Raw genomic sequence first — 24,233 nt, forward strand, 5'->3', positions numbered from 1 at the left:
TACATTCTATATTTCCTTTTTTTTTTTTCCTTATGTCCCACCTGTGTCCCTTTGAGCCTCCTCTCCTCCATCCTCAGATCCCATCCAGGATTATCCTTGCCATTTAATTGTCATTACCTATTTAGACTGTCTTTTTTTTTTTTTTTTTTCAATTGTGTAACCATATATACAGCCTAAATCTTCCCATTCCATCCCCTCCCTAGCCTTCCATTAGTGGGATTAATCACATTTAGAATGTTGCAATGCCATCACCTTCCCTCCATCCATTACTAGAAATTTCCCTTCACCCCAAACAGAAACCCTACACTCATTTCTTAACTCCCCATTGCCCCTTCCCCCACTTCTCATAACCCCTACTCAACTATTCATCTTTCTGGTCATATTCTCTGATACTTTCTTTGTGTTTACCGTGGGGTTACATTTAACCTCTTAAATCTATAACAATCCTGTTTTTCTTTGATACCAACTTAGCTTCAATAGGACACATAAACTATGTTCCTATACTCCATCATTCCCCAACCTTTATGTAGTTCTTGTCAAAAATTACATATTTTACATTGAGTCCAAAACCACTGATTTATCATTACAGTTTATGTATTTTAGATCCTGTAGGAAGTAAATAGTGGAGTTACAAATCAAAAATACAGTAGTGGTATTTATATTTACCATGTGATCTTTACTGGAAATCTTTATTTCTTCGTGTACTTTCAGTCAGTTATTTAGTGCGCCTTCCTTTCAGCCTGCTCAGCTCCCTTTAGCATTTCTTATAGGACTGATCTACTGGTGATGAAGTCCCTCAGGTTTTGATTATCTGGGAATGTTTTCATCTCCCCCTCATTTTTACCCTCCAGGTGTTTGTGAATTCTTCAAGTCTCTGATGGTTATTGACTTCTATTTATATTCCATCGTGATCAGAGAATGTGCTTTGAAAAATTCAATTTTTTTTTTTTTTTTTAATTTATTGAGGCTTCTTTTATGTTCCAGCATACAGTTCATTCTGGAGAAAGACCCGTGATCACCAGAGAAGAATGTATGTCCTGGTGACCTGGGATGTAATGTTCTATATATGTCTGTTAAAATTCTCTCTCTCTCTCTCTCTCCTTTCTTTGTTTCTCTGTCAGTAGGGCTCCCTTTAGTATCTCCAGTAGGGCAGGTCTTTTATTAGCAAAATCTCTCAGCACTTGTTTGTCTGTGAAAAATTTAAGCTCTCCCTCAAATTTGAAGGAGAGTTTTGCTGGATAAAGTATTCTTGGTTGGAAATTTTTCTCTCTCAGAATTTTAAATATGTCATGCCACTGCCTTTCGCCTCCATGGTGGCCGCTGAGTAGTCACAACTTAGTCTTATGTTGTTCCCTTTGTATGTGGTGAATTGCTTTTATCTTGGTTTCAGAACTTGCTCCTTCTCTTTAGTATTTGACAGTCTGATCAGAATATGTCTTGGAGTGGGTTTATTCTATTTGGAGTTTGCTGGGCATTTATACTTTGTGTATTTATATTGTGTAGAAGGTTTGGGAAGTTTTTCCCAACAATTTCTTTGAATACTCTGTCTAGACCTTTATCCTTCTCTTCCCCTTCTGGGACACCAATGATTCTTAAATTTGGACGTTTTATTTTATCTATCATATCCCTGAGATCCATTTTGATTTTTTCGATTTTTTTCCCCATTCTTTCTTTTGTTCTTTCATTTTCCATTCTGTGGTCCTCGAGGAGGCTGTGTTGTTGTTCAGCTTCCTCTAATCTTATATTATGAGTATCCAGAGTCTTTTTTTTTCTTCATTTTATTGAGATACATTCACATACCACGCAGTCATACAAAACAAATCGTACATTCAGTTGTTTACAGTACCATTACATAGTTGTACATTCATCACCCAAACCGATCCCTGACACCTTCATTAGCACACACACAAAAATAACAAGAATAATAATTAAAGTCAAAAGAGCAATTAAAGTAAAAAAGATCTCTGGGTGCCTTTGTCTGTTTGTTTGTTTGTTTCCTTCCCCTATTTTTCTACTCATCCATCCATAAACTAGACAAAGGGGAGTGTGGTCCTTTTGGCTTTCCCAATCCCATTGTCACCCCTCATAAGCTACATTTTTATACAGTTGTCTTCAAGATTCAATTTGGCCAACAGTTTCTTTTATTTCTATAAGATCTTCTATTTTTTAATTTACTCTTGCAATGTCTTCTTTATGCTCTTCTAGGGTCTTCTTTATGTCCTTTATATCCTGTGCCATGCTCTCATTGTCTGTCTGTAGTTCTTTGATTAATTGCGCCAAGTACTGTGTCTCTTCTGATCTTTTGATTTGGGTGTTTGGGTTTGAGTTCTGCGGGATACTGATTACGTGCTTCGACTTGGCGGGTCTGGGCTGGGGGACCTGATCAGCCCCTGGGGAGGGTGGTGGGCACGGGCGACAGCACCCTCCACTGCCCCCCAGGCCTGAGAAAGTGAGGCCGGAGGCAGGCCCCATTTCCTCACCCAAAATACCACCGTTAGGGGAGGCTTGCCGGAGGGAACCGCCTTTTCCCCACCCCCTTATCTTGCCCGGACACTCCCCGTTGCCAGTGCAACTCCCATCACCACCAGTGCGCATACATTGTTGCCAGACACCGTTGCCAGAGCAACTCCCGCCCCTTTTCAAACAACCTCCGTGCTCTCTTAGAACCAATCCTAACCTCCGCACCCTCTCAGAACCAATCCTAGCCTTTATCCCCTCAGCATTGGCTTGTAACAACCCCCGCCCTCTATGCCAGCCTATATAACCTGTGCTCACCCCTAATAAACGCTCTTGGCTTTACCCCCCTGAATAAACCCCCCTTTTGTTCTACCCCTACTGGAGGAAGAGTGTCTTGTCTTTCCCTTCTCGCCGCCCTCCACACCTTGCACGCCTCCGCCGGGGACCGGGCCCAGTCCCCCGCCTCGCCCTCGCCTCCGGGAAAGAGCCCCCGCCGCCGGTACCCTCCGAGCAACGCCGAGAGCCGAGGGTTCAGCAACCGGCCGCCCCCCCCCCAGACAAATCAACTGCGACCGCAGAGTTCTCCATATCATCTGGTTTTATCATATGCTTTAATATTTTCTGTTGCTTTTGGCCTCTTGGCATTTGCATTACTTGATCTCTATTTTGCCAGAACTACAGCTTGGTGGCGTACAGTTTCTCTAAATAACCAGCAGATGGCGTCTGCGAGTCTCCTGTTCCCTTTAAGTTGGTTCTCCCCAACTTTGTCTTTGTGGTGTGTGGAGATCTGATTCTTCTGGGGTTCAGTTGGTGCACTAAGTTTGGGTGTGTTGTTGGTACTGTCCGCCCTGAATGTGGGGCGTGTGTCTGAGTGGTTAGGGAGGCAGGGCAGCTTTAATAATCAAACCTCCCAGGTGTTCCCAGAGATTTAAGGCTGTTGCAAGAGTCTAAACCTTCATTTCAGTCTTGCCACAGATTGTCTCTGCCGCTGACCCACAAGTCCTTGGTATTGGAGTAGGGTCCCTGGGATTTCCGATTAGGTTCCCCTTCCCAGCCGTGCTCTTCCAGAACCCCTGCCAAGGGAAGGCTGCGCCACGTCACAAGTGTGCGCCGGCTCTCAAGGGAGGCCATGCAGGGGCGTTCCCAGCTTGCTGTAAAGATGGCTGAATGGGGCATGTTAATTTCCCCCTTTTCACACAGCTCCGCCTTCCCAGCTCCAGGACAGTTAGCTGTGGGTGTACTAAAGGCCACTGTTCACGGCCGATATTGTGGTGTGTGCGTGGTGCTGTGGGCAAGACTCCCCGTCACAATGGGTTTCTTGGTGTCCCCAGGCCACCGGGGAAATGGCTGCAAGGGGCACAGTTTCTTTCTCTGCTCCTCTGGCCCCAAGACAATCAGCAGCAGGTGTGAGAAGGGCTATCCCCCATGCCAGACACCGAGGCATTGGCCCAGCCCGCTCCTGCCGTGCTTCACTGCATGGTTCTCCCCGTCATATCCACGGCCGCTCCCGAGTTTGTTTTTTTTTAAAGAACTAGTCCATCTCCAAACACCAACCCACCATTTCCCCCACACCGCAGTGCGGCCGCTGGACTTTCAGCCGGCTCACTCACTAGTTTCACAACACAGACTGCCGGTTTCAGCAAATGCACGGTCCCTGTCGATTTAGCAGACCTTGTCTGGCTGGTGCATTGCTGGAACTGGTGTTCTGGGTCACTCTCTGGTTTTTATCTAGTATTTTTCACGGAGGAGTTTTTTGCCCTGTCTCACCTAGCCGCCGTCTTAGGTTCTCCCTCCCCTTATTCTATTAATATGGTGTAGTATTCTGATTGATTTTTGCGTGTTGAGCCATCTTTGCTTTCCTGGTTTAACTCCCACTTGGTGATGATGCATTGGCCTTTTAATGTGCTGCCGGATTTGCATTGCTAGTATATTTTGAAGATTTATATTCAAATATGTGTGTTCATCTGGTCTATTGGTCTGTAGTTTTCATTTCTTGTGGTGTCTTTGTCTTGCTTTGGTATCATGGTAGTGAGTTAGGAAGTGATCCCTCCTTTTCTGTTTTTTGGAAGAGTTTGAAAAGGACGTCTCTTTACTGTCTTTAAACATTTGGTAGAATTTGCCAGAGACATTATCTGGTCCTGGGCATTTCTTTGTGGGAAGTGTTTTGGAGAATGATTTAATCTCTCAATTATTATAGGTCTATGCAGATTTTCCATTTCTTCTTTTTTTAAATTGAAACTCCTTTTATATTAAAAGTTGAAATGAAAGACAAATCCAAATTGAACATAGTGATTGCAAAATCTAATGCAATTTTAAACAGTTAAATTTATCAAAATATACAAAATTGATGGGCAAGACAGCTAGGCATTTGTCTATTTTCCGTTATGTGGAGAACACTAAAAATTTCTCTACCTTTTATCCATAGCAGATAAATGATTGAAACCAAGTATTTGCTTTGGAGACTCTCACCTTAGGATCTCAGTAGTATAAGTAATAATTTTTCAGTCTGTAAACAGTAGTAGTATTTCTCCTTTCCTTCTTGTTTTTTAAATATCAATTTACTACACAAAAACAAAGCAACCCACATAAACCAAAAAGAGCAGAGGCAATAAGTTATTTGGTAATTGTCTTCAAAGGCCAGTGACACAATTGCTAGGAGAGGGTGCCTTTTACTCATGTAAAAAAAATAAAAATAAAAAAAAATATATATATATATATGTATGTATTTAACTGTACACAGTTTATAGTGCATGACAGTTTCCAAAAGAACAGATCAATAAAATATATTGGCCATTTCGGCATCATTTCATTCTTTTTGCAATTACCTCAAAATGTAAGAGGTTGGATCTAACTGAAATGCTACATTTAAGTAGGAAAATCAGAAAATAACAACGGAAGCATAACCTCAAGAACATTGTCATTTGAGCCAGCAGAGGTCCCAGAAGTCACCAGGCAGGAGGTTGGTTGGATTGACCACTGCCGTCCCGCACTGTCCACGGGCACACGTGCGCTAGACTGATTGTGGTCGGTTTCAGAGAGCGTTTCTATGTACAGTGCTTTTTTGATTTTCAAAGGAACATCACTTCATGAACACATGGCACACAGAGTTCCATCAGGCAGGTCACAGTTTCGTGAAAAACATATGTTGTCATTAAATAATATTCAGAATCAGAGTTTTCAATTCATCTTGCTCAGGCAGCTCTTCCTTTTAGGGTGAGGTAGTAACAGCTGTAGCTACCAATTTAAATCAAAAAATATTTTTTTTAAAAGTTAACTTGATGGACTAGGATTTCTAACAGATCTTATTTTGAAGAGATAATGTAATTTAAAAAAAAATTTTTCTTGGAAATGTAAGTTATTAATCACTATATCAAATTTTGAAACGAATAAAGTCAAGATGTGGGGACAAAATGCAATAGCTTTGCATGAAGAGATTTTCTAAGTTTTCTTTTTGTTGCTTTTAAAAGTGTATCACCATCCCAGAGTAATTTGGATAGAAAATAAAAAGTATTTGCAAAGCTCCCTTGGAGGCCTGGGGGAAAATGTGGAAACATTAAACTTCCCCACCTGGGGAATTCCTGATAGTCTTACAAGCATTGGGGAATACCACTGTAGTAGGCTGAGCCCTCAATCTTGGGTCTTACCCTTACGAAGCTTGTTACCACAAAGAAGAGGCTAAGCCTACTTAAAATTGTGCCTAAGCATCTCCCCCAGAGAAAATCTTTTGTTGCTCAGATGTAGCCTGTCTCACTTTAAGCCATCTCTACAGGTAAACTCACTGCCCTCCCTCCTACGTGGGACAATTCTCCCAGGGGTGTAAATCTCCCTGGCACCGTGGGACATGACTTCTGGGGATGAGCCTGGACCCGGCATCATGGGATTTAGAAAGCCTTCTTGACCAAAAGGGGGAAGAGAAATTAGAAAGAGAAAATAAAGTTCCAGTGGCTGAGAGATCTCAAATGGAGTTGAGACGTCATTCTGGAGATTATTCTTATGTATTATAGAGATATCCCTTTTTAGTTTTTAGTGTATTAGAATAGCTAGAAGGAAATACCTGAAAGTGTTGAACTGCAACCCAGTATTCTTGATTCTTGAAGGCAGTTGTATAACTATATAGCTTACACGGAGTGACTGATCATGAAAACCTTGTGGTTCACACTCCTGTTATCCTTTAGATATGGACAAATGACTAGGAAAAAGGGAGAGAAAAAGTAAATGAATAATAGGGGGAAAAGGAGTATGAGATGTTTTGGATGTTCTTTTTTACTTTTATTTTTATTCTTATTTTTAGTTTTATTTTTCAGAGTAATGAAAATGTTCAGAAAATTGTGATGAATGCACAACTATATGATGATACTGTGAACAACTGATTGTACACTTTGGATGATTGTATGGTATGTGAATATATCTCAGTAAAATTACATTAAAAAAAGAGTACCACATTTCACTGGAGCAGTGAGTTGGTGTTCTGGTATGCTAACACTGCCGTTATGCAAAATACCAGAAATGGATTGGCTTTTATAAAGGGGTTTTATTTGTTTACAAATTTACAGTTCTACAGCCACGAAAGTGTCTAAACCAAGGCATAAACATGAGTATACCTTCACTGGAGAAAGGCCATTGGTGCCAGAAAACCTCTGTTAGCTCAGAAGGCACGTGGCTGGCGTCTGCTTGCTCCCAGGTTGCATTTCAAAATGGTGTTCTCCAAAATGTCTCTAGGCTTAGCTTCTCAGGTCAAACTCTGGGCTAGTATCTCCAAAGCATCAGCAGAAGTCTGCTTTCAACGCTGTCTCCAGAATGTGTCAGCTGCAGCAGCAAGCTCCTGTCTGAGCTCTTACAGGGCTCCAGTAAACTAATGAAGACCTGTGCTGAATGGGCGGGGCCACACCTCCATGGAAACAATCTCATCAAAGGTATTACCCATGGTTAGGTGGGTCGCATCTCCATGGAAACAGCCTAATCCAAAGATTCCAACGTAATCAACACTAATATGTCTGCCCCCACAAGATTGCATTAAAGGACATAGCATTTTGGGGGACATAATATATCCAAACCATCGCAGTTGGAAAGGACATTTAAAGTCTTGAAAACCAGTCCTCCATCAGATACTTGAATTGCCTCATCAGATTCATTTCTTTGCTCTTACATTTCTTTGACCGTATTTCTTACATTTGACTTATACTTCTTTGACCATATTTGGGTAACAAAGACCAAAATCGGAAGGAGGGATTCAAACACAAAAAAGTTAACAAAAGCAATTGTACAAATTGTATAACATTTTCAAGAGCTATTTTTATCTTTTCTGTCAGCCCACCCTCTGAAGCTGCACTCTTGGAGACCTCCCAGTGAACAGAGTAAAACCATCCTGGTACGCTGCTCAGGTCTGGAGAGAGTGGACTGAGCCTCCACACCCGTAGGATAGCACTGCTTTTGCCATCCTAAAACTTAAAGCATATGTGAAGTCCAAAATACATACTCCTTCCTTTCCAGACTCCCCACTTAAAAACATTGGAGTATTAAATCTTAGTTTTCAAGCATATATATGTAAAATATACACATATATATGTAAAAATCATGAACCAACTGCAGAATGTGATTCAGGAAACCAATGAATTTGTTACCAGACTTGCCTGCATAAATGGGGTCCACTTCCTCTCTCCTTTAACACGGTGATTCCCATCTTTCCCAATGACCGCAAGCTAGTCTTTGGCCGACTTGTACGTGCTCTGCACTGCTTTCCTCTCCAAACAATTGTAAATTAACGGAAGCCTTCCTTGCCTGTCTATCCTGAATTTAACTCAAACAGGAGCTAAAATGAGATGTCCTGGGTATCACGACTGACATATCAAAAAACGAGTGCCCGTGGCCCTCTGGGTGGTGCCCCTCAGTGGCAGGTTCCCATGCTTTCAGTGTGCCTGTGCAGATCTCACCCGAGGCACTTTCTGCAGCTGCCTTGGGTTGAGGGAAGCTTCAAAACACCTGCTACTGTGCAAAGAGAGCCTGGTGCAGTCACGGTCACCCTCTGCTTCCCACGCCTCCGGGACCAGATTAGAACTCCAATTGCTGTTACAGGAGGGGCATTCAGCTGTTCTGAGGTGATGCTTCTTGCTTGATTTCTATTGCTGCTTTTATAAAACCTCCCGCCCCTAGCCAGATGTTTCTGGTGATGGGAGGGAAGAAGAGAAGCGGGGTTTTCTTTTGTGGCTGCCATATGCACATGAACATGTATAAAAAGTCAAACCCAGATGAGGGTCCTGCTTCTGGTTTATATACAATAATTTAATCAGTTGTATATATTTAATACCTAAGAAATTAATTCACGATGAAAGTCCTTCATGCATTTATGAGGAAGTTCTGGATTAAAATGATGGTCAACCAGGTGTACTTTTGCCTGGGAAGATAGTGTCATTTTCTGTTGTGGAGACATCAGTGCCTATAGTTCACACTTCCTTATTCAATGTTTAGTTTCTTTGTGTTCTCAAGTCTTTTTTTCAGCTGCTGTCCAATTTCCAGAAGTGAGTGTAGATAAACTGCTTTGCACCTTCCCTTTCACAGTCTTTGAAAATTTTCTCCTGGTGAGAAAGAAGTATCTTCTAAAATAAATTCTTCAAGTTTAAGGGCAATTAGATGTGTTTCAAGCCCTTTAGTATGCTCCACAACATTGGAAATTAAAGTCTGAAGTCCAGTAACATAGTCTTGGAAACTGGTAAAGATAGGTGGCATTGAAGGTGCTGGTTTCTTTCTTCTTCTTTTTCTTTTTCTGTAAATTTAATTTGTATGGTCTGGACACTCTCACAGTAACTGGACACCCAAAGGATAATAGAAATAGTCTCAACAAAGAAGACTAGATTCTCTAGAAGAATAGGATGTGTTTTCAAGTTACCATCTTTAACTTCTAAGAGGTCCCCTTTATGTTTAATGAAATATCTTTTAATTGTTCTAGTAAAGACTTAAGACTCTCCTCCATTTGCTCTTGGATCGCCACTGTATCCTGTAAGCTGTTGGTGTCCAGTTCATAAATGTCTCCAACAAGATAAAAAGAGCAGGTCTGGCACTGAGAACAGCCAGGATTCAAGAATCCAGCCATCCTGGTAGGTACAGGACCAAGGACAGGGTACTGAATTTCCCTCCCAATAAATTGCTTTACTGCATCAAGGGCCACTTCCAGCTGCTGAAGGAGTAAGCGATGAATACCAGTCCAGGAGGATCCCCCATTCTCAGTGGTCTTTGCCGAGTTGCTTGGCTCCACAGGGTGGTTAAGACTTGGAAGGCCTCCGATCAGCCTCAGTGTTAAGGAATGGATTCTTGACCATGTGGTCTCCTCCTCCAAGGAAAGTTTCTTACATTCTTCAGAAGCACCCCTGTCTGAAGAAAACATTTAAGTCTCTATTGTCTTGCAATCTTCCCTGGGAATATCATCTTCTGGCCTAAGATTCATTGACTTTATACTGTCTGCTAAGTTGGCCAATATATTTGCTTCAAGTAGAAGGTCTAACATCTGTTCAATACAGACTTGTGCAAAAGGAAGAGAATTATTCATCCTGTTCCTAAAAGTGATAAACTCTGGGGTCTTCTGAAATGCACCATATTTGTAAGCTTGAATGATACATTCTGAGGTATCTTTCTGGTTGGAGTAGAAAAACCTGAGTGCAGAGTTACAGGATTGGGATACAGCAGCATACTGACCTAGGGATTTGTCTTATCAGGTCAAAAGGTAACCAGTGGTGTCGTGCTGTATGTGCTTCTCATCAAGGCTGGAGTAAAGATCCACCACTGGTTCAAATGCGCCCAACACACAGTAGATTTGAACAGGCAGCAATTTGAATTGCACATGAGAAGGGCTGTAGGTTAGTCCCTCTTCCAATAAAGCCAGGGCCTGCCACACAGCCGCCTCGCCACCTGTTTCTCTCCATATAGCAATAAGTACCTGGACAGAGAGGAGACAGTAATAGTCTGAAAATTGTAATTCTGTTTTCAAATAGGGCTTCCCAAATTGTAGCCCATGCTGGTCCCTAGCATCAGTTCTCTGACCACATTCAATTTCTGATTCTTATCTAAGGTATGGTACAAGCCAAGTAACTTCATCACCTGCACCACACGCAAATGTTGCTGCAGAGCTTTGATGTCAGCAGGCAGAGCTAGCTTATCCTCTGTTGGCGCTGACAAAGGAACAACTCGAAATAACTGATTAATAAACTTTGTACACTGTGTAGTAGGCAAGAGGTGAGCAAACACCTTGAGCTCTGTAAAATGATGAGGTTTATCCCCCCAAAATCCTGGGGCATTAATTCTTCTGGACCACCCAGTTTGTGCTCATAATTACAACCTTGATGTCGTTAACGCCTAATCAGCTCCAGTTTAGCTAGATGTGGTCTTCAGATTTGATATCTCATCTTCTATCAACTTCACAGCTTCTTCTGCAGAATAACGCACTTCTCCTTCTAAAGAGCTTCAGCAGGAGGAGTCCAGGCTTCTTCAATCAGTTGAAAGACAGAATCGAAATAAGTCAGATGGACCTACCAGTTATGGAGGTTTTCAGCAGGAGGTGCCAGGAAAGGGCTCTGCACTCTGGCCACCCTGCTCAGCTTCTTGCACACAGCCTTGCATTTATTTTCCCGATTCTGAATTTCACTTGTTGACTTCTCTCCTAATTCCCTCTGATGACAACCAGGGCATCCTGGTACTTTCCCAAATGTTCCAGGATCATATAATAAAGTTCAATATCTGCCTCAGCTTCTATCTTGTCCTCTTTCACCATCTTTTTCTACCTTTCTCTCAACAAAGGGCAGAAACATCGTTTTGAGAGATTTTCATCCTGTGCTGATATAGACATAATTAAGCTCATCACAGACCAAAAATAGTAAGGTTTTTTGAGCCAATCATATAGAGCCATGCCAGCCTGTTGCATTTTCTTGTGTTTGTCCACTCTGGCATAGGCCATGAAGAAGGGAGAGTGGAGTGGGAAATTTCTTCACAGCTGCCTCATAAAGTTTTGTAACTAACTCTGGTTGGTGCATCTCCCAGTAAAGAATAGTCAGTGCTTGTAGAGAGTTGTCATCTCTGGGTTCAAGGGCTGCCACCTTCTGTGCCAAAGTGAATGCTTCCTCCTGCTTTCCAGTTTTTTGTACGCCAATTGCCTTTAAAAGCTTAGCACAATGAAGATCCTTATGTTTCCTCAACAATTTATTTGCTTGCTGAATTGCATTTTATTATTACCATTATCAAGATAATCGTAAATGGCTGGAAGCACCTGTCATTAGGGCCCCCCGTTGCCATGGTGATCTCCATTTCTTCTTGAGTCAGCTTTACTACTTCATGTGTTTCTAGGAATTTGTCCGTTTCATCTATGTCATCTGATTTGTTGGCATACGGTTGTTCAGAGTGTTCTCTTATAATCCGTTTCATTTCTATCAGGTAGGTATGCGTGTCCCCTCTTCCATTCCTGATTTTAGTAATTTGACTTCTTTTTTTCTTGATCAACTGCATTGTCAGTTTTTTTTATCTTTTCAGGGAACCAACTTTTAGTTTTGTTGATCTATTTTTTTCTGTTTTCTATTTCCCTTATCTCCACTCTAATCTTTATCATAACCTTTCTTTTGTTTTCTTCAGGTTTAGTTTGTTGTTTGTCTAGTTTATTAAGGTGGAAGATTATTGTTTTGAAATCTTTCTTTTTAATATAAGTGTTTCTATCTATAGGTTGCCCTCTGAGTCCTGCTTTTGCTGCATCCCATAAGCTTTGGTATGATATTTTGTATGTTTGTTTTCATTTTTGTTCTCTTTAATGTATTTCCTAATTTTTCTTGTGAATCCTTCTTTAGCCTAATGGTTATTTAGGAATGGGTTTTTAAATTTCTACTCTTTCGGGGATATTTCATATGATCTTATATTATTAAATTCTAATTTCATTCCATTGTTATCAAGAGAACTTACTTTGTGTGATTTCAGTCTTTTTAAAAATCTGTTGAGGACTGAGACTTTGGAACTGTAACCCATTAACAATTTTTAAAATTACTTATAAACTGCTTGTTGAGCTGTACATCGAGAGTTGACACTTTCTGTATGTATGTAAAAAAAAATCTGTTGATACACGCATCCTTGGGAATGTTGTGTGCTCTGCTGTAACTGCAGGGATCATTTGATAGATGTCAGGCCTAATTAGTGCTGTTCAGGTCTTCTGTTTCCTCGCTGACTTACTTTATGGTTGTTCTATACATTATTGGAAATGGAGTATTGCTGTCTCCAACTGTTACAATAGAAATGTCTCTTTCTCCCTTCATTTCTGTCACCTGCTTCATGCATTTGGAGGCTTTGTTGTTAGATGCATATATGTTTATAAATGCTCAGTCTTCCCAATGGATGGACCCTTATGTCATTATGTGATGTCTTTTTCTCTAGTAACACTATGTGTGTTGAAGTCCATTTAGACTGATATGAGTATAGCCATTTTGCTCTCTTTGGGGCGCTGTTTGCATGGAATATCTTTTTCCATCCTGTCACTTTCAACTTTTTTGTGCCTTTGAATCTAAAGCTAGTCTTTTCTCGATAGCATATGGTTAGGTCATAGTTTTTTTTACCCATTCTGCATTTCCATTTAATATAATTACTGATAGGGAAGGACTTATTTCCCCCATTTGCTGTTGGTTGTCTGTATGTACTATGTCTTGTTGTTCCTCAATTTCTTCATCAGCACTGCTTTTTGTGTTCAATAGCTGTTTCCTAGTGTATCATTTTAATTCCTATATCATTTCTTTTACTATAGTTTTCTGAGTTATTTTCTTATTGGTTGTGTTGGAGGATTACAATGAATATCTTAATTTATTGCAATTTAGTTAGATTAATACCAACTTAGTTTCAATTGTAAGGAGAAAACTTTGCTCCTGTATAGCTCTGTCATCCTTCCCACCCTTATGCTATTATTGTTACAAATTAAATCTTTATATATTGTGTGTACATCAGTCTAGATTTATAACTACTGCTTTATGCAGTTATCTTTTAAATTAGGTAGAAAACAAGGAGCCAAAACCAAAAACCATATTTAAACTGTTCTGTATATTTACCTATTGTGTGATGGTTCTCCAGAGAAACAGAAGCGAGAGGAGATACACATGTAAATATTAAGAGCTTTACCAACTCGTGACTGGGGGAATGGGCAAGTGCAAATTCTGTAGGACATGCTGAAAGTTGGGAACTACGATGAAGGTTTCAATAAATTCCCCAGGAGAAGGTGGCTGAAGTAGAGATGGAAATTCTTCCTTCTGACTGCTGAACTCATCACTTCCCCCTTGAAGGCCTTAACTGATTGGGTGTGATGTCTCTCACTGCTGAAGGCAAGCTCCTTTTTTGATTGTAGATGTAAGCAGCCATGGATGCAGTCAACTAACTATTGACTTAAATCCTTGAAATACCCTTACAGTAACAGTCAGGCCAGTACTTGCTCGACCATACAACTGGACACCATGACCCAGCCATGGTGCCTCATCACTCCTTTATGTAGTTATCTTTTGCAGTGTTCTTTGCTTTTTCTTGTGGAGTTGAGTGACTTTCTAGTGTCCTTTCATTTCAACCTGAAGGATTTCCTGTAGCATTTCTTGTAAGGTAGCTCTAATGGAAACAAACTTCTTCAGCTTTTGTTTACCTTGGAATGTCTTAATTTCTCCTTAATTTTTGAAGCACAGGATATAGAATTCTTAGTTGGCAATTTTTTTCTTTCATCACACTCAATGTGTCATCCCACTGCCTTCTGGCCTCCATATTGTCTGGGGACAGATTGGCTGTTAATAATCTTACTGAGGCTCCCTTGTACATGATGAGTTGCTTCTCTGTTGCTATTTTCAAGATTCTCTTGTCTTTGGCTTTTGACAGTTTGATTGTAGTTGTATTTGTGGGGATCTCTTTGTGTTCATCCCATTTGGAGTTTGTTGAACTTCTTAGTTGTTAAGATTAATGTTTTTCATCAAGTTTGGCAAGTTTTCTGACATCCTTTCTTCAAATATTTTTTCTGTCCCTTTTCTCTCTCTTCTTCTGAGACTCCCATTATGTGTATGTTGGCATGTATCAGAACTTCATTTTTTTTTTTAGGGCTGAGTAATGTTACATCGTATATATCACATTTTGTTTGTTCATTCATCTGTCGATGGACACTTGGGTTGCTTCCACCTTTTGTCAGTTGTGAACAATGCCGCTATGAATATCAGTGTGCAAGTGTCTGTTTGCATCCCTGCTGTTAGTTCTTCTGGGAATACAACTAGTAGTAGAATTGCTGGATTGTCGGACAACTCTATACTTAGCTCCCTGAGGAAATGCCAAACTGTCTTTCACAGCAGCTGCACCATTTTACATTCTCACCAGCAGTGATTAAGTGTTCCTGTTTCTCTGCATCCTCTCCAACACTTGTAGTTTCCTATTTGTTTAATAGTGGCCATTCTAATAGGTGTGAAATGATATCTCATTGTGGTTTTGATTTGCTTTTCCCTAATGGCTAATGAAGATAAGCATCTTCATGTGCTTAGCCATTTGTATTTCCTCATTGGAAAAATGTCTATCATGTCTTTTGCCCATTTCTTAATTGGGTTGTCTTTTTTATTATTGAGTTGTAGGATTTCTTTGTATATTCTGGATATCAAATCTTTGTCAGATATGTGGTTTCCAAATATTTTCTCCCATTGAGTCGGCCACCTTTTCACCCTTTTGACAAAGTCCTTGGAAGCACAGAAGTATTAAATTTTGAGGAGTTTCCAATTATCTATTTTTTTCTTTCATTGCTTGTGCTTTGGGTGTAAAGTCTAAGAAACTATTGCTTATCGCTAGATCTTGAAGATATTTCCCTACATTTTCTTCTAGGGGTTTTATGGTACTGTCTCTTATATTGAGGTCTTTGATCCATTTTGAATTAAAACTTTTGTATAGGGTGAGAGATAGAGGTCCTCTTTCATTCTTTTAGATATGGATATCCAGTTCCCCCAGCACCATTTATTGAAGTCTGTTCCAGTTGAATGGACTTGGGAGCCTTGTCAAAAATCAATTGATCATAGATCTGACAGTTCATTTCTGAACTCTTGATTCGATTCCATTGATCAATATGTCTATCTTTATGCCAATACCATGCTGTTTTGACCACTGTGGCTTAATAATATGCTTTAAAGTCAGGAAATGTTAGTCCTCCACTTCTTTCTTCTTTTTTAAGATGTTTTTGGCTATTTGAGGCCCCTTAATGGCTGTTGGAATTTTGATTGATATCACATTGAATCTGTAGATCAATTTGGGCAGAATTGACACCTTAATGACATTTAGCCTTCCAATCCTTGACCATGGAATGTCTTTCCATTGATTCAGGTCTTCTTTGATGTCATTTAGCAATGTTTTGTAGTTTTCTGTGTACAGGTCCTTTACATCCTTTGTTAAGTTTATTCCTATATATTTGATTCTTTTAGTTTCTATTGTGAATGGAATTTTTTCTTGATTACCTCCTCAGATGGCTCATTACTAGTGTATAGAAACACTACTGATTTTTGCTTGTTGACTTGTATCCCACCACTTTTCTGAACTCGTTTATTAGCTCTAGCGTATTTGTCATAGTTTTTTCAGTGCTTTCCAAATATAGGATTTTGTAATCTGCAAATAGTCATAGTTTTACTTCTTCCTTTCTGATTTGGTTGCCTTTTATTTCTTTTTCTTGCCTAATTGCTCTGGCTGGAACTTCTAGCACAATGTTGAGTAACAGTGGTGGCAGCAGGCATCCTTGTCTTGTTCCTAATCTTAGAGGGAAAGCTTTCAGTCTCTTTCTGTTGAGTACGATGTTAGCTATGGGTTTTTCATACATGCCCTTTATCATGTTGAGGAATTTTCCCTTGATACCTACCTTTTGGGTTGTTTTTATCATGAAAGGATGTTGAATTTTGTCAAATTCCTTTTGTGCATCAATTGAGATGATCATGTGATTTTTCTCTTTTGATTTGTTAATGTGGTGTATTAAGTTAATTGATTTTCTTGTGTTGAACCACCTTGCATGCCTGAAGTAAAATCTGTTGGTCATGGCATATAATTCTTTATGCTGTTGCATTTGACTTGCAAGTATCTTGTTGAGGATTTTTGCATCTATATTCATTAGAGAGATTGTAGTTTTCTTTTCTTGTGGTATCTTTATCAGGCTTAGGTATTAGGGTGCTGTTGGCTTTGTAGAATGAGTTAGGTAGTATCCCTTCCTCTTCAATTTTTTGCAAGAGTTTGTGCAGGTCTGGTATTAATTTGTCTTGGAATGATTGGTAAAATTCCCTTGTGAAGCTATCTGGTCCTGGGCTTTTCTTTGTTGGGAGGTTTTTTTTTCTAATTTTTTTTAATTGAGATTGTTCAGATACCATACAACTATCCAGAGATCCAAAGTGTACAATCAGTTGCCCACGTCACCACCATATAGCTGTGCATCCATCAACACAGTTATTTTTTTTTTTCAATTTTTAGAACATTTTCACTACTCCAGAAAAGAAAGAGAGACAAAAAAAAGGAAACTCATATCCTCCCATACCCCTAACCACGCCCCAACCCCCCCTCCATTATTGATTCATAGTTTTGGTATAGTACATTTGTTACTGTTGATGAAAGAATGTTAAAATACTACTAACTGTAGTATATAGTTTGCAATAGGTATATATTTTTTCCCCATATGCCTTTCTATTATTAACCTCTAGTTATAGTGACATACATTTGTTCTAGTTTGTGAGAAAGATTTCTAATGTTTGTATAGTTAATCATGTGTTTTATACATTCCCATCTTTTAACCTCCAGCTTTCCTTCTGGTGACATGTGTGACTCTGAGCTTACCCTTTCCACACCTTCACACACCTTTTAGCACTGTTAGTTATTCTCATTACATGCTACCATCACCCCTGTCCATTTCCAAATATTTAATTTCACCCTAGTTGAACATTCTGTCCATAATAAGCAACTGCTCCCCATTCTTTCGCCTCATTCTATATCCTGGTAACTTACATTTCATGTCTATGATTTTACAAATTATAATTAGTTCAAATCAGTGAGACCCTGCAATATTTGCCTTTATGTGCCTGTCTTATTTCACTCAATATAGTGCCCTCAGGGTTTCTTCATCAACCCATTTCTTTTAAGATGGTTTTGTTCAAACACTATACATTCCGTCCTAAGTAAACAATCGTTAGTTCCCCGTATAGTCATGTATTTATGTATTGAGCACCATCGCCACTCTCTATATAAGGACATTTCTTTCACAAAGATGGAGGAAGAGTCAAAGAAGGCAGAGCAGCGAAAGAAAAAGGCAAGAGAAAGAGAGAAAAACAAACAAACAAACATACAATGATGAATGATTGAATCTCTTTACTTGTGATTGGTTGTTGAGGTCTTCTGTTTCTTTACGAGTCAGTGTAAGTTGTTCATGTGTTTCTAGGAAATTGTCCATTTCATCTAATTTGTCTAGTTTGTTGGCATACAGTTGTTCATAGTATCCTCATATGATCCTTTTTATTTCTTCAGGACCCATGATAATGCCACCCCTCTCATTTCTGATTTTATTTATTTGCATCTTCTATCTTTTTTGTCTTTGTCAGTCTAGCTAAGGGTTTATCAATTTTATTGATCTTCTCAAAGAACCAAATTTTGGTTTTATTGATTCTTGCTATTTTTTTTGTTCTCCATTTAATTTATTTCCACTTTAATCTTTGTTATTTCTTTCCTTCTGCTTTGCTTGGGATTAATTTGCTGTTCTTTCTATGGTTTCTCCAGGTATTCAATTAGGTCTTTGATTTTAGCTCTTTCTTCCTTTTTAATGGAGGCATTTAGGGCTATACATTTCCCTATCAGCACTGCCTTCACTGCATCCCATAAGTTTTTTTTATTTTTTATTGAGATTGTTCACATACTATACAATTATCCAGAGATCCAAAGTGTACAATCAGTTGCCCCTGGTACCATCATACAGCTGTGCATCCATCACCACAATTTTTTTTTTTCAATTTTTAGAACATTTTCATTACTCCAGAAAAGATACAGACAAAAAAAGGAAACTCAAATCCTCCCATACCCCTAACCACCCTCCCTCCATTGTTGACTCATAGTATTGGTATAGTACATTTGTTACTGTTGATGAAAAAACGTGAAAATACTACTTACTGTAGTATATAGTTTGCTATATTTTTTTCCCTATATGCCCTTCTATTATTAACTTCTAGTTATAGTGTCATACATTTGTTCTGGTTCATGGAAGAGATTTCTAATATTTGTACAGTTAGTCACAGACATTGCCCCCCACAAGGTTCACTGTTTTATACATTCCCATCTTTTAACCTCCATCTTTCCTTCTGGTGACATACGTGACTCTGAGCTTCCCCTTTCCACCACCTTTACACGCCATTCAGCACTGTTAGTTATTCTCACAACATGCTACTATCATCTCTGTCCATTTTGAAATATTTAAGTTCAATCTAGTTAACATTCTGCTGATAATAAGCAACCATTCCCCATTCTTTAGTCTCATTCTGTAACCTGGTAACTTATATTTTGTGTCTATGGGTTTACATATTTTAATTAGTTGATATCAGTGAGCCAGACAATATTTGTCCTTATGTGTCTGACTTATTTCACTCAATATAGTGTCCTCAAGTTTTCTTCATCAACCCATTTTTTTAAAGACAGTTTTGTTCACATACCATACATTCCATCCTGAGTAAACAACTGATAGTTCCCTGTATAGTCATGTATTTATATATTCAGCAGCATCACCACTATCTATATAAGGACATCTTCATTTCTTCCACAAAGCAGGAGGAAGTGTCAAAAAAGATACTGAGACAAAGGAAAAAGAAAAAAGAAAGAGAAAAAAACATGACAGCTGGGAAGCAACAAAAGGAAAGAGAATTAAACTGAAATAGAATAAAGAGTCAGACAACATCACCAATGCCAAGAGCCCCATACTCCTCCCTTATGTCCCCCTCTTATATGCATTTAGCTTTGGTACATTGCGTTTGTTACATTAAAGGGCATAATACAATGTTTGTGTTAATTATAGTCTCTAGTTTGCACTGATTGTATTTTTCCCCCAATACTTCCCTATTTTTAACACCTTGCAAGGTTGACATTCATTTGTTTTCCCTCGTGAAAAAATATATTTGTACATTTTAATCACACTTGTTGAGTACTCTAGGGTTCACTAAGTTATACAGTCCCAGTCTTTATTGTTCCTGTTTCCTTCTGGTGTGCCATATGCTTCTAACCTTCCTCTTTCAACCATACTCTCAGTCATATTCAGTGTACTTACATTGCTGTGCTACCATCACCCAAAATTGTGCTCCAAACCTCTCACTCCGGTCTTTTCCTATCTGTTTGTAGTGCTCCCTTTAGTATTTCCTGTAGAGCAGGTATCTTGTTCACAAACTCTCTCATTGTCTGTTTGTCAGAGAATATTTTAAACTTTCCCTCATATTTGAAGGATGGTTTTGCCAGATATATGATTCTTGGTTGGCAGTTTTTCTCTTTTAGTATTTTAATTGTATCACACCACTTCCTTCTTGCCTCCATGGTTTCTATTGAGAAATCCTCACATAGTCTTATCAAGCTTCCTTTGTATGTGATGGATCATTTTTCTCTTGCTGCTTTCAGGATTCTCTCTTTGTTTTTGACATTTGAACATCTGATTATTAAGTGTCTTGGTGTAGGCTTATTCAGATGTATTCTGTTTGGGGTACACTGCGCTTCTTGGATCTGTAATTTTATGTCTTTCATAAGAGATGGGAAATTTTCATTGATTATTTCCTCTATTGTTGCTTCTACCCCTTTTCCCTTCTCTTCTCCTTCTAGGACACCCATGACACATACAGTCAAGCGTTTCATGTTGTCATTCAGTTCTCTGAGACATTGCTCATATTTTTCCATTCTTTTCCCTGTCTATTCTTTTGTGTGTAGGCTTTCAGGTGTCTTGTTCTCCAGTTTCTGAGTGTTTTCTCTGCCTCTTGAGATCTGCTGTTGTATGTCTCCATTGTGTTTTTCATCTCTTGTGTTGTGCCTTTCATTTCCATAGATTCTGCCAGTTGTTTTTTCAAACTTTCAATTTCTACCTTATGTACGCCCAGTGTTTTCATTATATGCTTCATCTCTTTTGCCATGTCTTCCCTAAGCTTTTTGAATTGATTCAGCATTTGTTGTTTCAATTCTGTATCTCAATTGAAATGTAAGTTTGTTCCTTTGACTGGGCCATAACTTTGTTTTTCTTAGTGTAGGTTGTAGTTTTCTGTTGTCTAGGCATCTGGTTTCCTTGGTTACCCCAATCAGGTTTTCCCAGACCAGAACTGGCTCAGGTCCCAGAGGAGGAAATGTTCAGCACCATGTTTTCCTAGTGGTGTGTCTTAGAAGATTGACACACTCTGTGATGCCTCAAGTCTCTGTGCTTTTCCTAACCTGCCCAGCAGGTGGCACCTGTCAGCCTGTAGCTCCAGACTGGTGTAAGGAGGTGTGGCCCTTGGCTGTTTTCCCCCAGGCTCTGGGATCTGGTTCTTGGAAGGCAGGTAGTAGAGCTGGGCACCACCTCTTTCCTCTTAGGGAAGATACACCTCACAGGGGGTTTTCATTTGCATTTAAATAGCCTCTTTGTCTCCCTGACTCTGCGGTCTCCACCTTTGTCTGGGTCAGAGCTGCGAACTGAAAATGGCTGCAGCTTTCTCCACTGAGCCACTCAGGTTGAGAGAGAGAAAAAGGGACAGAAAGCCCCCTTTCAGGGCCACTCCATGGCCCCCAGTCTCACCTGCCAGCCAGAGATAGCACGTGGTCCTCTGGGCTCCCCTCCTGGGACAGAGAAGTCCCCTGGCTCATCAAGGTCAGTCATCACTAAAAGCCTCTGTCTGCTTTTGGGGGATTTGTAACTTGCATTGAGCAGTCCACGTTTGCCAATCAAAACCCCAGTTGGAGCTGGGCTGAGGAATGTTTGCTTGTTCAGAGAGTGCTGCTGTCTATCGCAGTGAGGCTTTGCAGTTCGGGCCATCGTGGGGGGGAGGGGGCTCCCGGCTCGCATCCGCAGTTTCTACTCACAGATTCCACGCTGCGATTTCAGACATTCCTCCTAATCCAGGTTGGTGCATGGTGTGTAGACAGTCACTGTTGTCCCCCAGCAGTTATTCCAGATCATTTACTAGTTGTTCCTCGTCGTTGCTTTGGGGGGACTGACTTCCACTCCTCTCTATGCTGCCATCTTCTTCCATCTCCCATAAGTTTTAATATGTTGTGTTCTCATTTCCATTTGTCTCAAGATAATTACTGATTTCCCCTGCAGTTTCTGCTTTGACCCACTGATTGTTGAAGAATGTGTTGTTTAACCTCCATATTTTTGTGAATTTTTCAGTTCCCCACCTGTTACTGATTTTCAGCTTCATTCCACTGTGATCAGAGAAAGTGCTTTGTATAGTTCCAGTGCTTTTAAATTTATTAAGACCTGTTTTGTGCCCTAACATGTGGTCTGTCCTGGAGAATGTTCCATGAGCATTTGAGAAGAATGTACATCCTGCTGTTCTGGAGTGCAATGTTCAATATATGTCTGCTAGGTCTAGGTCATTTATCGTATTATTTAGGTTCTCCATTTCTTTATTGATCCTCTGTTTAGGTGTTTTTGCTATTGAAGAGAGTGGTGTGTTAACGTCTCACACTTTTATTGTAGAGTCGTCTATTATTCCCTTCAGTTTTGCCAGTGTTTGCCTCATGTACTTTGGGCTACCTTGATTAGTTGCATAAATAATTATTATTGTTATTCTTGGTGAATTGCCTCTTTTATTGATATATAAATTCTTTGTCTCTTATTTTTTCACTTGAGGTCTATTTTGTCCGAAATTAGTATAGCTACCCCAGCTATTTTTTTTTTTTTTGTTACTGCTTGCATAGAATAACTCCTAATACATTTTTAATATTCTGATTTAGCATAACATTTCAGTTTTTTTCTTGTTATAGCATATAAGGAAATAGAATAAGCCTGCTTATTCAGCAGTTATCAATGATATATTCTAGTCAAAAGATATCTTATTAACAGACTTTTTCTCTAGACTCTCTTCTTTAAGTACTTTACAATAATATTTGATCTTGTAGAAAATGAAAACAAGTAAAATTCTCTGTCCTTCCAGTGCTCACTTTCCAGCATAACCAGAAGGAGCAACAACATTTAGGCGTGTAGTCTGTACTTTTAAATGCATATACAAATGCAAAGAGAGCTCTTCTATGTAAAATTACTATTTATACTATATTTGATTTATAACATTCAGATAATTGGAACATAATGGAATATATTTAATATCAAAGTGTCACTAACTTTAGGTTCTAATAAGACACACGCAGGGTCACTGTTGTGAGGTTTGCACATCATTCATGGTTTCATAAGGGCTTTGGCCGTAGGTATTTTCACTTGAGATAAATCAACATTCGCTGTCCTTGATAATTTCAAGACTGAATTATCCTAGAGTGTAGAGTTCAGAGGGGCCTATTAGATGATCTGGCCCAGCCTCCTCACCATGGGAGAGAAAATGGAGGGCCAAAGCAGCTGAAATGTGCTCAGTGTCAAGTATCTGTGGGCAGACCTGGGATGAGAATCCAAGTTTGAGTTTTTCCCACATTCTGCAGTGATCTGGGAAACTTTCAGCATCAGAAAGTAGTGACTACGCATGTGACACCCCACAGAATCAGTACTAATGGAATATGTGATTGAGTGTGAATTCAAAGAGTGACTTCAGCTGCACCACTGCAAATGAAGTCCCCTTGGGGTGTGTTCGCTTTCACCCTGTGCCTCGGCCTTGGGGGACAGTGCCATTTAACACACCTCCCCTCAGTCCACAAGGAGATGTTCTCCTTCGAGGTAAGGTAAAAATCGGGAACACCACACCCTTTAGCTTTCCTGATCCTACGACCTGCACTGTGGGTAATGGTGAGAAAAGAGCAAGTTAGGTCTCAGCCTGTTCAGAGAGCACAAAACAAAGGTTTCCAGAACTATGTCACCCAGATCGCAGTGGGGTTGTGTTTGGTGCTAGAATGGCCTGGTGGCTTGAAGTAATCCTGGTATCGAGTTGGTTTTCCCAGCTGAATCCCTCTTACGCTTCCCTTTAGTAGAAGTGCTGAGATTCATTATACTCAGGTTGCACTGAAGTATTCCTCTGGAAATCCTGTGGGAATGCTGGTCCCGGTGGCCGCCCTCAAGATTGCTTTCCTTTGTAGGCCCCACCGCTCCAGACGCATGTGCCCTGACTCTGTGTCACAGAAGTGCCCAGTCCTGGATGCAGACGACGAAGCGGTCCTGAACCTCATCGCGGAGTGCGAGTGGGGGTTGAGCAACCCTCCTGGGAGTGCGAGTTCCAGCCAGAAGGAGCAGGAGTCAGAGTTCCACAGCTCCCGAGGTATGCCGCTCCCCTGTGGGGGAAGCCGAGCGGGAAAATCACGGAAAAAACAGCTCTTATTACACCCACCCCCATTGCCCTTGTTATGAGCACTTGGCGCTGGTGTGTGCTGTTGTTACAGCTGACGAAACAAACGATTGTGGGTACACTGTTACCTGTATAGTCCAGTGTTTACATCAGGGTCACTGTGTTGTACAGTCCTGTGGCTTTGTTTCTATTTTTTTTTTTTTTGAATTTTCATTCTAGTACCATGTGTCCAACCTATAATTTTCCCCTTTTAACCCATTCAAATATAAAATCCAGTGCTGTTAATTACATTCACAATCTTGTGCAACCATCACTACCATCCATTCCCAAAACTTTTCCATCACCCCAAATAGAAAGTCTACAATT

General features: G+C 40.0%; 1 protein-coding gene and 1 pseudogene across 4 annotated transcripts in view; one reads left to right on the forward strand and one right to left on the reverse strand.

Annotated features, from left to right (window-relative positions):
• CEP72 (centrosomal protein 72) overlaps positions 1–24,233 on the forward strand; it is an 83,023-nt gene that overhangs the window by 38,746 nt on the left and 20,044 nt on the right. For all 4 annotated transcript variants that reach the window (XM_037799374.1, XM_037799375.1, XM_037799376.1 and 1 more), the window contains one exon: positions 23,662–23,840. In XM_037799374.1, the coding sequence (XP_037655302.1) occupies positions 23,662–23,840 (179 nt within the window). The remainder of the gene's footprint in view (positions 1–23,661; positions 23,841–24,233) is intronic.
• Positions 7,431–11,987, reverse strand: LOC119506359 (annotated as a pseudogene).

The sequence above is a fragment of the Choloepus didactylus genome, chromosome 11 (genome assembly GCF_015220235.1).
Source record: "Choloepus didactylus isolate mChoDid1 chromosome 11, mChoDid1.pri, whole genome shotgun sequence".
Classification (NCBI taxonomy): Eukaryota; Metazoa; Chordata; class Mammalia; order Pilosa; family Megalonychidae; genus Choloepus; species Choloepus didactylus.